Source organism: Hyaena hyaena, unplaced genomic scaffold (genome assembly GCF_003009895.1).
Source record: "Hyaena hyaena isolate Hyena2069 unplaced genomic scaffold, ASM300989v1 scaffold_161, whole genome shotgun sequence".
Lineage (NCBI taxonomy): Eukaryota > Metazoa > Chordata > Mammalia > Carnivora > Hyaenidae > Hyaena > Hyaena hyaena.
Genome location: NW_024080792.1, coordinates 301,846 through 318,312, shown reverse-complemented (window position 1 = coordinate 318,312; position 16,467 = coordinate 301,846). Strand labels below are relative to the sequence as shown.

Sequence of the window (16,467 nt, the reverse complement as noted above, 5' to 3'; positions counted from 1 at the left end):
TCAACAGATCTAAAACTTATACTGTTCACAAATGTGGAAGCATAGGACCCATGATAAAATTCTGACAATACAGCTATTGATGGCAACAGGTAACCAGCGGCTGTAAAATATACAGTGCTTTTTCCTAGCTTGAATCAAATAGGATCTCACATATCTCAGATCTTGTTCTTGGTAAAAAAAAAAAAAGAAGAAGAAGAAGAAGAAGAAGAAGAAGAAGAAGAAGAAGAAGAAGAAGAAGAAGAAGAAGAAGAAGAAAAGGAACTGAGAGAAATGCTCTTGGCTGGCACTGGCTGGAGTGTTGGAAGGATGAGGAGGTGTTAGCGAGAGGGATCCGGTATCTTTTTGTTTCATTAAAACCCTGACTTGACAAGAAACATAGGGAAAACTTAGCCATAGAAATGGTGCATCCGCTGTGCAGCCCAACAAGTAGATTCTCCCACCGCTACTTAGAATAAAGAAACTTATAGTTCTTTTTCTCTCATGTTTCTGGCCACAGTCATCTTTCTTCCCTTCTTCTGCATTCACTATTGTACTCCATTCCAATCACTTAATTTTCTTTCTTAAAAGTCTGAATGCCAAGAGTAAAAGCCCTTAGGAAGTTGTCCGCGATCGTGTGCCAATTCACTTCAAAATCTATATAGACTCTTGGACCTGTTAAAATGAGAATGTAATTTGATTGACCTACTTTTACTTTTTTTTTTTTTTTAAATAAGAGGGATTGAGTGAATTTGAGGGTGAATTGAATTCTAATTCCAAATGCTGGAAATGTGATCCCAAGTTTCTTCTGCTGCTAAAAAGTGTGCTGCATCCATTTGAGATGGTGGTAACATTTCACATTTGACAAGATGGATCCTACTGTATTTCCAGTTTTTTTAAAGTGGCTGCTTTGGAAGGAATTTCATTCACTGATTTATGCTACAAGTATTTACTGAGCACCTACTCCATGGGTCAGGGGTCTTTAGAGCCCAGTGTGTTAATTTCTTAAGACCAGACTCCTTCGGGGAAGAGAGCTATGGAAATAACTGAAACATGCGAGTGATGCTTTGTCTTTTCTGGCAAGGAATGGTGATGTGTTAGAGAAGATTTCACTGTGGAGGTGAAAGATAACTGGGAGCACAAAGGATGGGAAGCCACCAAAGAAAAAGGAAAAGCTTGAGCCAAAATGAAGGAGCATAGGTATGGAGGTTCAGGTCCACTGGACAAACAGCCTGAGTTCAGGCTTGGAAGTACCTTGCATGCCCTGGTAAAGAAATCATATTCTATCAAGGGTACACCAACCTATGGGTTGTTTCTAATGATGAGTAGAAACAACACAAAAGCCCATCCATTATTTTCTTAATGGTTTCCACTGCTGGAGACCCTCATTCCTCTACTGTGTTTCATTACTTAAGTCAGCTGCCGAAGCATTTCTTTCTGACAAACAACACACTATGTAAGAGGAAAGTCCTTCTCCTAAGATGCAAATTCCTAAAAGCATTCCAATATCTATTGCTACAAACTTGCAAAATACCTTTTTAACACTGGCCTTAGGCTAGCAATAACTAATGTCAAACAAAGCATGATTACAGTGTGTTTATTGAACTGTATACATTTTGGAAAGAAAACAGGCTGGTGAGGATCTCCTAGGTTAACAGGGAAGCATCTGTGCTATTTTTGTTGCTCTGTGCATATGTGTGAGTGATATTTAATAAAGTACAACTTTCCAACTATGTTTTGATCAACTGATATGTACATATGAGGTTTATAGGTGACTAAGCAAGAGCATAACGAGAAAGGTTTTCATTCTTTATTAATGAATACCATAGAAGAGTCTTGAGAGGGTTAAACAGTGAGAACTTAAACTCCAGTCTAAAAATCCTAAAAAGTGGGACTGTATGTGAACATATTTTCTCACCAAAACTGCATAGTCTGGCATATGGGATTGTAAACAGAATGCAATAAGCAAGCATAATTACTTCCACACAAGAAAGTCTAGATCAATCTTTTCTTGATGACCTATTTTTGGTGAGTTTTCTCCAGTAATGTAATCACCAAAACAAATCTCCAGCAGACTGTGTACTACAGTCTCAAAGCCTCGCATTAAAAAGGCCCGTACTCTCCATGTATCTCTAAGGGAAAACTCCCCGCAGAGAGGTATATTTTCTCTGCCAGCATTCAGAGAAGACCCAACCTGTCTCACCTTAAAAGGGTTTAAATGCCATTATCAATAGCGGGGGGACTATCAGGCTACAAAACTTTTAATCGTCACTTGCTTGATGATTCAGTCTAATACAACTTAATCTCTCATCATGTTTGTAAAAACTAAGGGTTGTTTTATTTTTTTCAAATTGACAGATGCCGTAGGATTCTAATTAAAAAATGTAAAGGGTGGGGGAGGGAGAGGGGAAGAAGAGAGAAGAGCTCCAGCTTTGAGAAGCTCCTGCCAAGCTGGGAACTGGAATACTTTCTTATACTTTCTGATGGGTGTTTTATCATTTTGGGGGGTGGGGGGTGGAGGGGTTAGTATAAAAATTTGAATAAATTATTAAGGAACAAAGAAGCATCTTGTGTTTTGTTGATGTCTTCTGCCAAGAATACTACATAGCTAAAATGTAATGAAAGGTTGGGAAGAAAACAAATTGGAATCACAGGCAAGAAAGAAGCCTGATGAGATGGATCATGCCATCTCTCTTGTGGGATACATGATGCCCAGATTGTGCTGTATCTTAAAGGATTTAAGGGCAGCACGTGCTAGACATTCTTGGCTAATTAAAAGTGATTTCATTTCATTCTCTGTGCTTCCTTCCAGGAATCCATTTTGCAGACAGCACTGACATCTACGTCCAAAATTCTCGCCCCCTTTCGATAGACTTTTAGCCAAGAATCATATGTATATCAAGTCATTCTTGGAAATCTTAGCACTAAGAGTTTGCCTTCATCACAAAATAGCAGCTGCCACCACCAAAAATTAAGCCTCAAATTGGGACAGAATTCACTATGGCAATTACGCGGCATTTTCTTAGCAGTAGGTGTCAAACAGACCATACAAGAAGAGTGTTTCAACTTGCACATTTTACTATATGTTTTGCTGCTTACCCTATTTTTTGAATGTGGCAGTGCAGAATATTGAGGAGAATTAAATGCATTTCAGACTAGAGCTGCAAAAGCAGTGTGGTTTGGGGGTTCAAGCTTCTCTTTGAGTGAATAATCTAAAATGAGTAATAAAGATGTGTTGTTTTGTTTGGTATAGAACAACAACAACAAAAAGGAGGGGTGTGGGGCGTCTGGGTGGCTCAGTTGGTTAAGTGTCTGACTGCAGCTCAGGTCATGATCTCACAGTTTGTGAGTTCGAGCCCCACATCAGGCTCTGTGCTGACAGCTCAGAACCTGGAGCTTGCTTCAGATTTGGTGTCCCTTTAATCTCTGCCTCTTCCTTGCTTGTGCTCTGTTTCTCTCTGTCTCTCAAAAATAAATAATTTTTTTTTTAAAAGGAGGGGTGTGTGAGAGAACACAAAAGAAGCTTAAATTATTGAAATGTACAGTAAATGTTCCATGTTCACAAGGAAAAGTGCTACTCATATGCCCAGAGAGACATTTTAAAAATGAATTTACATCTTTTTCTTCCCTTTATATGATTTTCCACACACTTAAAATCTGATTCATACAATCTAACATTTATTTCATTATTTTCCATTCTGGTGTGCTCCCACCAGGGTTCATATGATATCTGCAACCAGATTCGCTCATCAAAAAGAAAAACTATTGAAGTCCAAACACAGTGTTAAGCACACAGTAGCTGTTCAATAAAGCTCTGGTGAAATGAGTTCTATTGATCTCACTTGGACTTGACCCCTTGTAGAGGGACAGAACTGTATTCAGCTCACAGAAGAAGCCGACCATCTTCCTCTCCTTTCTTTATGTTGGAGGAATGAAAAAGTAAGGCTGAACATATCCAGGATAATTCCTACCATTAAGCTTAATAATTTTCCCAAAGGATTTAATCTTTTACTGTTCAAAATAAGGCATAAAAGCATTGAGAAGCTGAAAAATATATATATTCCTTATTTATTTATGGTGTATATATATACATGTGTGCAGATATAAAATACATGCATATGTGCATACAAATACATAAAAATAGTTATGCAAATATATATCATACATACCACATGTCATTTAGTCACTCTGAAAGCCATCAAAGGAAATATTACCAAAACCAAATATTACTCATTAAGAATCTATTTAGCCATATATCTTACATACAGAAGTCTTGTATCCGACTTTTACATAGCACAATAATAAATACATTACTGATTATGCAAGTTAATACACAGCAACATTTCCATTCTTGACAGGTGTCACATTATTGCTTTCCTAAATTTTTCATAAATTAGATTTGTTAATTTATTACTTCATGTATCCTTAATACATGTTAAGAGATATACAGTATGTGACAAATTCCTATTGCATTTTTCATGAATTTAAAAAAAAAACTGCTAAAGTCAATTTTAAAAATTCTGGGAAGATTATTCTATGGATTATTTTTCATTGGGCTGTTTTTATGTAAAACACAAGTTGCAAGCAATTTATGAAATAGTCTATGTGATATGAATATGATACCTTCAAGCCATCTGAAATTGTGGATACTAGGAAAGCCTATTTATTGGCAGACAGCTGACTGAAATGTCTAAGCAGTATCTGGCACTTATTTTTAATAGCACAAATATAAGAATTTTAGAGGTGAAGTAAATAGTTTTGATAAGACTTGATAAAATTAGTCTGACACTATGAATATACTCAAATTCTTCCCATCCTTATGGAAAAAAAAGTTTTTTTGTTTGTTTGTTTTTTGTTGTTGTTACTATGACCTCTCCTAAAACAGATAAAAATAGATCATTTTAGGGGTGCCCAGTTGGCTCAGTTGGAGGGGCAGATGACTCTTGATCTCAGGGTCATGAGTTTGAACCCCACATTGGGTATAGATATTACTTAAATTAAAAAAATTTTTTAAATAGATCATGTTAAGCGGTACCATTTCTTCTTATTAATTCTTAAGGCCCTGAATTAATCATTTCAGAAGAAATGTTTAGCTTTAACTCCTACATCATATGTAGCAAATCTGAAGTTCTACCATTCAATAAATGAGCAATCTTCAAGCTACCAGGCTCTATTTCTCTCTCTTTTCTTTCCTTCCAATTATCAATTTCAGTAGAACAGTATGCATTTGCTTGCCTCTACTTGTTCTTAATGGATATTTCTTTGACTCTATATGGTCTTTCCTACACCTTTAACTTTCCAGGGAGGACATTCCCTTGAAGACTACCATGACTTACCAAGACCCAGCAATTATGCCAATTGCACTTATATCAAATGAGCTGATGTATTTGATGTACCTGTTAATCATTAAGGTATTATATAAAGAGGATGGTATTATTATACCTCCAAATGATCCATCAAATTTCTCCTTTGACTGTCACACTATACCAGCCTTTAAATTGAGCTTCCTGATTCCTAGTCTCATTCTGCTCCAATCTACCCAATATTGATACTCTAGTTATCTTCCTAAAATAAAGAGATCTACTCAAGTCATTCCACTACTCAAAACCCTTCAATAGTTCACCATTATTTACAGGATAAATTCCAAACCCCAAATCATTCAATTAACCATTGGAAATCCTGCCTGTTACCTGAGACTTCGCCACTAATACATACCTCTCCCGATTTTTTTCCCTCTCTCTAAACAGCACACCCATCCCCCATTCCATGCTTCTGTGTATCCCATCTTTTTGCCACTGATGCCCTTTCACCCCTTCCACCTTGAAGGCTTTCCATCCGGCCCCACCTTCTCCTAGCAACCAGAGGTGATTTAGCCTACACTCCCTCACAGCTCACATATTCATGTTCTACGACCTCTGCCATGTAGGAAAGCTACTTACGTATGGATTTCTCTGTCTTGCAAAAGCTTCTTCCTCCAGTGGAGGAACATTCTCCTAGGGGAAATATTTACTACAAGCAAGGTCTCCATAAAGATTCAGTGAATTGATTTGTGCTTGTGTCCTCACCATTAATGATTATATTGAAGTAGTTGTTTGGACCATGTAAAAAAGATCTTTGTTAACTTTTAAACAGAGCTATTAGTGCTTTTAAAATATAGTAAAAACAAAATGCCTAGACTTGATAAATAATGCAAATGTATTTTCAAACACACACACACACACACACACACACACACACCACAGTGTTGAAATGAAAAAATGTAGCTAAATCTTGTATCCACTACACTGCAGAAAATATCTCTGATTCTAACAAATTATACCTGGAAAAAGAAACTAAACAAGACAAGGGAACAAGGATATTGACATATTGTTGACAAAATGAAATCTACTATGTGCTCATGTCCTGATACAAGCAATTGTTCTTCCCACCTGCTGAGAGACTTGAATCTTTGGATCAACTCCAAGAACTGTCTGGCCTCTTGAAGTTTCTCTGGCTTGCAAAGACTATGAGGTCAACCACTGTAGTCCATACTCCTCCTTCTAAGGTTACCCTGAAACTGAAGCTCCCTTAAGAAGAGGAGAGAGGGATGGGAAGTTTTCCAGGGCCTTTGTCCTGGGGCACTAGCTTTGTTTTAAGATAGCATAAAACTTGCCAATATCTCTACCTTAAGACAAATGAACTAAGATTAGTAGTATCATGAGGTTGACCTAGAATGGTGGTTTTAAACTCTGGCTGTACTCTGTAATCACTGGGGGAATTAAAAAAAATCTTCATGTCTGGGCTCTGCACCCACGCATATACTTGATCCAGGGTGGAGCCCAGACATCAGGATGTTTTAAGAGTTCCCCGAGTATAAAGTCAGATTGGGCTGCTATAAGAAAATACCATAGGCTGAGTGGCTTAAATCACATTTATTTTTCATAGTGGTAGAGGCTGAGAAGTCCAAGATCAAGGGGCTCGCTAGAGACAGCTCTCTTCCTGGCTTACAGATGGCTGCCTTCCTACTCTGTCCTGAAAGGACAGAAACAGAGTTCTGGTTTCTCTTTCTCTTCTTATGAAAATATTAATCGTGCCATGGGGACCCCACGCTCATGACCTCACCTACACTTAATTACCTCTCACAGACCCCACCTCCAAATAATACACACATGGGGTAGTAGGACTTCAAGACAGTCGTGTTGGAGGGATACAAAGAGTCAGTTCATGACACCAGATAATTCCAAAGTGCAGCTAGGATTCAAACCACTGAGCTAGATCAATGGTTTTCAATCTTTTTTTTTTCTTTTTGCACTGAAACAAACATAACAATGGTATCAAATGTGCAATACGCTCCTCAGGGCAGACGAGGAGTCTGTAGAATCTCTGTGTCGGGGAAATACCACTTTTACATATCCCATTTAACGAAAGCAAGATGGTGAAAATATCTCTACAGAACTAACTCAACTTTCTGATGACAATGTGATTGAAAACCATGAGAAAGTTCTTGTATCTGGCCAGCATTTTGTTATTCTAAGCACACAATCAGGACGCTGGTGGCAATCATGATCTCTACTAAAAACTGAGGTCATTTAAAAAAAATTTTTTTTAATGTTTTATTTATTTCTAGGAGAGAGACAGCATGAGTAGGGGAGGGTCAGAGAGAGAGGGAGCCACAGACTCCGAAACAGGCTCCAGGCTCTGAGCTGGCAGTCAGCACAGAGCCCGACGCGGGGCTCAAACCCACGAACCGCGAGATCATGACCTAAGTGAAAGTCGGATGCTTAACCGACTAACCCACCCAGGCGCCCCTGAATTTACTTTTTACTTTGTAGATGGTGTCCTTGTAAGCACAAAGTTTTAAATTTTGATATAATCTACTTTGGTTTTCTTCCTTTAGTTATTGTGCATTTNCAGGCTCCAGGCTCTGAGCTGGCAGTCAGCACAGAGCCCGACGCGGGGCTCGAACCCACGAACCGTGAGATCATGACCTAAGCGAAAGTCGAAAGTCGGACGCTTAACCAACTAAGCCACCCAGGCGCCCCAAAACTGAGGTCATTTTAAACAGCTACATTTTTTTTATTCCTACTCACAGTACTGAGTTGATCAGTTTAGAGAAAAGGTCCAGTATCAAGCCACATCTTGAGGTAAATACATTAGAGCCTTAGAATTTAAGAAACAAGTGGCCCAATCAGCGACAGGAAAGAAGAGAAAAATTCTGGAGTACATGTTAATGGGGAAAGCAGAGAAAGAGAAGGATAGTAAGATTCTCCAAGAAGGGAGAGCTATCTGTGGTCTTTGTCATGGATATTTTAGTAGAAAATCTTTCTTGTTTGCCTAATCAATAATTTTTTTTCCAAATAAATGAAAGTTATATTTCCAGGAAAACTTATAAAAAAATCTATCTTTTGTCAATGTGTACATAAATTGATGCATGCTTACTGAAGGAGACCAGAGTTCACATTAATGAGGACCCTGAATAATTGAATTTACTTTAGTATGTCTGTGTGCAAATATCGAAAGCAAAAAAATGCCCAAAACACCGTGCCCATTTTAACATACTAGAATTTTTAGGAAGAAAAAAAATGTTAACCAATACTTTTAAAGCTATATTAACTAAGAAGCTCCCCAAATTATACTAACCCAGTAAAAATATTCTTAAATAATGGTATCAAGTAGTAACAGTCTCCTAACAAACTCTTCATTGAAATGCTAAGCAATGTTAAGGTTTTTTGTTTTGTTTTGTTTTGAATCTTGGATTCATGCTTACAGGAAGCGAAAATGGAAGGGAATAGCCACATACAAATATATTTAAAAAATGAAAGGAAGGAAGGTAAGGGAGAGAAAATAAAGCAAATATCCAGACATTAGGAAGTTTTAAAACAGAGTAGTCTTTTGTCTGTTTTTAACTTCTGTATTTCTAACTCATGCCATTGCCTGTTCCATATGAATTCAACTCAATTCAAATATTTGCTTAACATCTCTATGTGCAGGGCTAAGCTAGGCACAGTACATCATCTCTGTGATGAATGATAAAACTCCAGACGAATTCCAAAAGCATGCATATCCACATAGTGTAACTGCACTTCTTGTCATCTATCTGGTTTCCAGAACTGCCTTGGGCCATTACCTCTTATGGCCAGGGTGACAAGAGAGAACTTAATCCAATAAGATGGCTTTTGACTGATTGAAAATATAGTCTTCATGGGTTCAAGATACTTAATTTCTCATTATTGACCACCCGTCACCTCCGCTATCTTCTCCTCCCTAACAGGTGAACATGTGCACACACACACAGACTCACAAATACACACATACACACACAGGCACATACACACTGCTCCCTGGGACATATCTAAGCTTCACTGGTGCTAAGACATCTATAATTAAATGTCAAATTGCTCCTGCTACTACACATGCAGTATCAATCATGGGGACTTCATTTTTTTATGCAGATAGTTACTGGATCTATGTGATGCTTACATGCATTTGTGGGAGAATCAAAGAAAGTGAAGTCCTGGTGCCTGAAGCATCATTAAAAATGGATGGGTGAAGGTGAATGCAGATCTCAAAGACTGGGATCAAAATCAAAAGTAGGCAAGGCCAGTGGCACCTGGGTGGCTCAACTGGTTGAGTGTCTGACTCTTGATTTCAGCTCAGGTCATGATCCCATGGTTGTGCGATCAAGCCCTGCGTTGAGCCCTGCATCCGGCTCTGTGCTGAGCATGAAGCCTCCTTAAAATTCCCTTGCTCTTGCCCTCTCTGTCTCTCTCTCTCTCCCTCTGCCCCCTCCCCTGCTCGTGTGCTCTCTCTCTCTCTAAAACAAAAATAAAATAAATAGAAGAAAAGAAAAAAGAAGGAAAGACAAGAGGAAACTGGCGGATCTCAACTGCAAAAACCTACTGCTATGAAGCTGTACGGTATTATCTCTATATGACCTTATGCATTAAAGATTTGTTAAGCACCAACTGTGGGTATTAAATCCAGGAATGTTGAGTCCAGAGATTAGTGAAATACAGTCTTTGCCTTCAAGGAGCCAGTCCAGTGGGGGAGACAGACAGACACTATGAAAAGAGTATAGTGATGCTAGAACAAATTATGGGACATTAGCTGTGAGGACACTCACTCCTGAGCTAGCAGCTATCTCTCCCATTCAACCTGAGTCCACAAAGGCCACCAAGTAGCCATTAAATTTTCTTCATCTATTGCTGCTCTCTACCTAAGGTCACCAGAATGTCTCTGTGATTTTTATATGGTCGACACAACAAAGGACAAAGATAGCCTAAGTATATCAACGCTTCAAATAATTTTAATGACTTTAGAAGTGTTTTTAATTGAGTTGACAACTTCTTATCAATAATAACAACATTTTATCAGCTTTTTAAAATTCTAAAACAGTACTGTTCATAGACTTCCTGCAGTGGTAGAAATGTCCCTATCTGCGGCGGCCACCAGCCACATGTGGCTACTGAGCACTTGAAATGTGGCTAGTGTGACTGAGGAACTGACTTAATTTATTTTAATAAACTTAAATTAAATGGTCACATATGCCTAGTTGCTATGGTATTCGAAATCACAGTTCTAAAATATAAGTGTTTTAGGATTGCACAGTATGATCAAATAACTTTCCCCTTATACAGTTTGTTACACATTTCTCTAAAGGATTACAAAAGTGGGTGAAAATGGATTTCCTTTTGTAACCTGAAGTTGTTGTTAGGGATTACTCCCAATAAAATGTTAAAAGTTAAATTAAAAAAAAAAAAAAACATTAAAAGTTAAAGCACAATCCAAACATGCACATGTGTTGTTTAAACTGACTGACTTCTACCACTGACTTTGTTGATGAAGTGGGAAACACTGTAAAATATTTGGAAGTTTAGAGATTTAGTACATTTTAAGAAATATTTGGAAAAGACCACTATTCTCAACTAGTTCTAAAGTATCTTAAAAGTGAGATTTAAAGAAGATTTTCATAGTGGGGACTGAAGCAGATCAGCTGGATTGGAGGCATCGTGAGTGTTAGGACTCCGTATGTTTACACACTGCTTAATTATTACTGCCTAGCAGATGTCAAGAACTTAGTAAACACACAATGAAAGAGTAGTTAAAATAGTATTGATGGGAATACTGGATGAAGGTGATTAAGTGACCATATGCATTTGCCAAAACTTCCAAGATGGTACACTAGAAAGGGTAAATTATGCCTTAGTTTTGTGGTGGTGTTGTTGTTTTTTAATGGGGGAACAAGAATATGGGAGCACATGGGGAAAATCATGAATGGAGATCTGCAAGGAAGCACATGTGAGAATGTGAGTATAGCATCATATCTAGTATGAAGCAAGCTAGTAAATTCCAAACAGCAAACTGTTCTCCTAGGAAAGAAAAGAGAAAAGTCTCAGTCTCAAGATTCAGAAGAAACGCACGGGCTAAGACAGGCTGTGTGATATTAGGTAGGTCCTTAGACTTTTCTGTGTTTCATTCTCCTAGCTGTAAAATGTGTAAAATGAAAACACCTACCTCAAATGGCTTGGAGGAGAATGAAATGAGAAAATGTACATAAAATATTCAGCCCTTGGAAAATACCGAGTAGACGGTAAATGGAAATAAGACACAAGCTCATCTTCTTAACCAAGTCCTTCTTTTGAGATCCTCTGGTTTTGAATGAGGGGTTCCATTTCTACCCCTTAAGCTGGGAACCTGAACGTTAGCAAATGAATGGTCAAGCAAAGCTACTAGATTAGACATAACACAAAGCTATTTGGAGAAAGGGGGATGGGGAAATGCAGCTCATGTTTCCGGAAAAACCTGAACCTGAATTTTTGCCAGAAGCAAAATTCCCACAACATAAAATTTTAAGAAAGTTCCCCAATATCTAGCGTAGGCATAAGAGCATAAATGAATTCATCAATGAAATGATTTATCCTGGCAAACTTCCTGAGCGAAAGCACGTACAGTCTATATAAAAAGGAGAATGAGACAAAATAAAGAAAATTGCTCCTCTGCAAATCAAAAGTAATTAATTTCCTGAATGGAGACTAGTTATTATTTGGGGAAAGAAGCGTGAATATTTTCTATTCCTGGTTACAATTTGTTTTCAGAGAATAAATAGACCAAGTGGAGAGTCACAACATTTTGGATTCTACGGATTCCATACTCAGGATAAATTAAGCATTTAATTCTCACAAAGGAATTGAGTACAATTTGTAGTTAACATATTCCGTAAAGCAGTAAGATATAACTTAAAAGCTCGGAATTTGATTCATTACCTATTTCACAGTAATGTTTAAACTCTTGAATTTAGAGTACCTTGCATGGCGATAATTCACTTAATTCAAAGATCCTGAATCCTCATTAGTTGAGAGAAACTATTCCTTAAAAGCTCTTAAAACACCTACCTCTCCTCTATGACTCATAGTTAAGCCTCCTCACAGGAAAGCCACTGCAGTTTTTCCTATTACCTGTTCAGTGGGTCAAGATTAAAAAATGACAGAGTTGTAAAGTCACTATATTAGTTCTCCACCTCGTAGAAAACCTCTCAAATATTCCTGAGAAAGTCCAATCCACTCAGGGAATTATCCTGGAGTCATCTTCAATTTCTGCCTCTCTGACTAAGCATATCCTTCAGGTTGAATAACATTTAAGGTTGTCTAACTCATGTGATTTTTAAAAATATTATTAAGTTGGGTATCAGAAATCAATTCCACAGTAAAGACTTGCCATGAATCCAGAAACTTTGCCAACATTTAAATGTTAAACTAGCCCAGTAGTTGTCAAAGCATGGACCTGGGCCAACAGCATCACCACCTTCTGGGGATTGGTTAGATATCAAGATTCCCGGGCCCCACCCCAGACCTACCAAATTAGAAACCCTTCAGAGTGGGCCCCTAAATGGGTGTTTTAATAAGTTCTCCTGGTGATTCTGATGCTTACACAAGTGTGAGAACCGTCATCTAGCTAGTTCTGGCAGACACTGGAGGCCACAGGCCAATTCTGATAGAATTACCCAGATAGATGAACCCACAAAAATCTTTAATCTGCACCTACCAAAAAAAAAAAAAAAAAACACCATAATGTTCCTCTTTAGTCTCCAGTGATCCCTAGTATTAACTTGTAAAGAAAGGATTTATTTGAGTCCAAATGATTTAATAGTAATTTTTTCTGTTTGCAGAGTTTTTTGAAAGAAGCAGTTGGTCTCTATGTCCAGATGAAAACATTAGGACATTTTAAACATAGAAAGTGGTAAAGTCATTCCTTGCTAACTCACTCTTAATTGTTAACATGAACACCTTAATGGAAGCTCTAACTTGTCCTAGGATACTAGTAAGAATGGCAGCCTAACATTCAACCTGTATTGGAGCTGTCATCTGACCCAGCACGCCTCAGGTGACAGACCTTTCCTGAGCATCTATTCCATGTGCCAGGCCACTCTGTTGGCCCGAAGGACCCTGAAGATGAGTCGATAAATATACTCACAAATACTACAGCACATGTTGAGGGGAAAACAATTGAAATGGAGGCTGCATGTTTTATTTATAGATAATATGCTTCAGTTTTTCAAAACATTACCCTGAAATAAAAATATTCATCCCATTTTAGTTGACCCCTAGGTCAAAGTGTGGGCAACAATGTGAAAGGTCAACTTTGTTATAATGGGGAATACAAAAGTAGTCATTTGTCAGTCACACAAAAAAAGTACATTTTGAGTTCTAATACAGGCTTACATTCGATATCATTACATAAACTTGCGATACTCTTAGACATTAATTTAATTCCTTGTAGTTAAATTTTACATCATCAAAGCATTAAAGAAAACATCCAATAAACTGAAATCCATATGATCCAAAATAATGAGCTATAAAGAATGCTTATTTAAGAAAGACTTTGCAAACTGGAGTACTGGAATGGAATATCATTCAGTCATAAAAAGGAAAGAAATACTGATACAGGCTACAGCACGGATGAATCCTGAAAACATGCTAAATGAACCAAGTCAGATACCAAGGGCCACATATTGCATGATTCTATTTTCATGAAATGCTCAAAATAGGCAAATCTATAGAAAAAGAAAAGGTAGCTTAGTGGTTGCCAGGGCTGGAGTCAGAGACATTAAGGAATAACTGTTAATGGGATATCTTTGGGAGTGATTAAAATGTTCTGTAATTAAACAGAGGTGATGGTTGCACAACTTTGTTAATATAGTAAAACCCACTGAATTGTACACTTTAAAAAGATGAACTAGGGGAGCCTTGGGTGGCTCAGTCAGTTAAGCGCCTGACTTCGGTGCAGGTCATGAGCTCACAGTTTGTGAGTTTGAGCCCAGTCAAGGGCTCTGTGCTGACAGTTCAGAGCCAGGAGCCTGCTTTGGATTCTGTGTCTCTCTCTCTGTCTTGACCCATCCCCCACTCGCATGTTTTCTCCCTCTCTCCCTCTCTCTCTCTCTCTCTCTCTCTCAAAAACAAACATTAAAAAAAGATGAAATATATGGTATGCAAATTACAATTCAATTTTTAAAAATTCATAATATATTCAAAGCAGTATTCTCTGGTTTATTTCTGTACTACAGTGAAATTTACTTTATCTAATAATCTGAGTACCAAGAGGATCTAGCTTTCTTGTTAAAACAGATCTATAATAGAAATGCAAATTCAACAGGTGTGTATTTGATGAGCACAGCACTTTCAAAAATTGTCTTCCCGTCTCCAGAATCAACTCTGGGGTTTTAGAGAAAACCAGGACCAGATTCTCCTGCAAGTCTTAAATGTCAACCTTGTGTATCACATCACCCCTGAGTATTTCGGTAAAGTGTTCAGCATTTAAATTACGTCCATGTATCTAGGGGGCTTGTTGGCAATTATCACCGTATTTGAAATGTAATTCTCATTAGTTAGAACATGAAAATGATTTCTCTTTGTAAAGGTTACTATTCCAAGAGCAGCACCATCTATCGAATAAAAATGTAAGTTAATATCCACTTTATAATGAACAGTCACAAATTAAAAAAAAGAAGTGGGATCCTCTAACAGAAAAGAGTAAAATATGTGTATTCACAAACTGAGGTTACCTTTCCTAACTTTCAGGTTAATACCTCGAAACCTATTAGAGTCCATTATAATAGGAAATCTTCATGAGGGGAAAAAAGATTTTTGAAACAAAATGTAAAAACCCAATCTTAACAATTCTTCTGGAAAACGACTAGAACACGTGAATCTGCACCCCAGGTACATATTCTAACTGGTTGTTTCAAACTGCAATTTCAGTATTGAATGTATAACCTGGAAGGTGGTGGATGAAAGAGGAACCCAGGAATAAATATATGAACCTGCAGCTTTCCTCTGACTTTGGCAGCAGTAGCAGACGTTGATAGACATTTTGATTGAAACTTTTTTTTTTTAAAGGTAACTGCCCAGACTTGAATGTGACTAAATTAAAAGTACTAGAAAACACTGAAAAGTCAGGTTGGTTCTTGTTCCTGCTGCCACCTTTAGGGCGTGCGTGCGTGTGCGTGTGTGTGTGTGTGTGTGTGTAATTCGCATCAGGCACGTGTATTTTTCATCCAGGTCCAAAATGAACTTAAAAGCAAAACCGCGATCTAGTACGTAGCCCCGCACCTTGGTTTGATTTCTCTTCTTACGTGAACCTAGAAGGCTGTTAACCACACTTTGCAAAAGAGGAGAGAGCAGAGCCCAGCGGACAGCGACCGCGAAAGGCGAGCCTCCCTGTTCGCGCCGGGGCTCGCATCCCCCCGGCCGATGGAAGGTGGCCGAGGTGCGAGGTGGGGAGGGGGCGCCGCCGCGGCGCCGTGGACCCCGGCGACCCCCCGTGCGTTTCCCTCCTTGCTAGATGGCGGCGGAGGCGGCGAGTATCTCGGGCTCTCTGGTCCCCCACACCTCCCCTACCGTGTCCCAAACGATCCCGGAGACGGAACCCCGCCGAGGTCTGGTCACTCACCCAGACGGCAAACACAGAGGAGCTGGAGACAGGCGAGAAAGCGCTTTAGGATTAGCATTTCCAGACGGTCCGAGGGCCCCCACCACGCGGCTGCTCAGCTTCTTGGGGTGAAGAGGGAGGGGGCGCGAGGGAAATGTTTTCTCCTCCAGTGTATAGACTGGTGTGAGATTGTGTGTGTGCGCGTATGTGAGTGTGTCTGAGGCAGGGAGAGAGCGAGAGGGAGCGCGAGCGAGCGAGCGGAGAGGGACTGAGAGAGACCGGAATGTTCGCAGGCAGGACGCGCGGCGGTCGCGGGAGCCGGGAGCCGCTAGCCGAGGCGCATGCCGGCGGGCGCGCGGGAGTTGGTGTCCTCGGCCGGCTGCGGCCGCGGTCTGAGCGCTCCGAGCGCGGCGGAGCCTGTGTGCCGGGCGCGCGCTCCGGCCCGCGTGTGCGCGCCGCGGCGGGGGCGGGGGCGCGGGAGCGCGCCGCTGGGAGCGTGCAGCCCGCCCGGGGTCGCGCGCAGCGGGCGGAGGGGCGAGGGGGCGCGGCTGTCCCTCCGGGCCCGAGGCTCGGAGTGCCGTTCACATA

General features: G+C 39.5%; 1 protein-coding gene across 1 annotated transcript in view; it reads right to left on the bottom strand.

Moving 5' to 3' along the window:
- Positions 1 to 16,055, bottom strand: part of PTPRZ1 (protein tyrosine phosphatase receptor type Z1) — a 188,667-nt gene extending 172,612 nt beyond the window's left edge. The window contains exon 1 of the mRNA XM_039239659.1: positions 15,901 to 16,055. Coding sequence (XP_039095590.1) covers positions 15,901 to 15,958 — 58 coding nt within the window. The 5' untranslated portion in view covers positions 15,959 to 16,055. The remainder of the gene's footprint in view (positions 1 to 15,900) is intronic.
- Between the last annotated feature and the right edge of the window lie 412 nt (positions 16,056 to 16,467).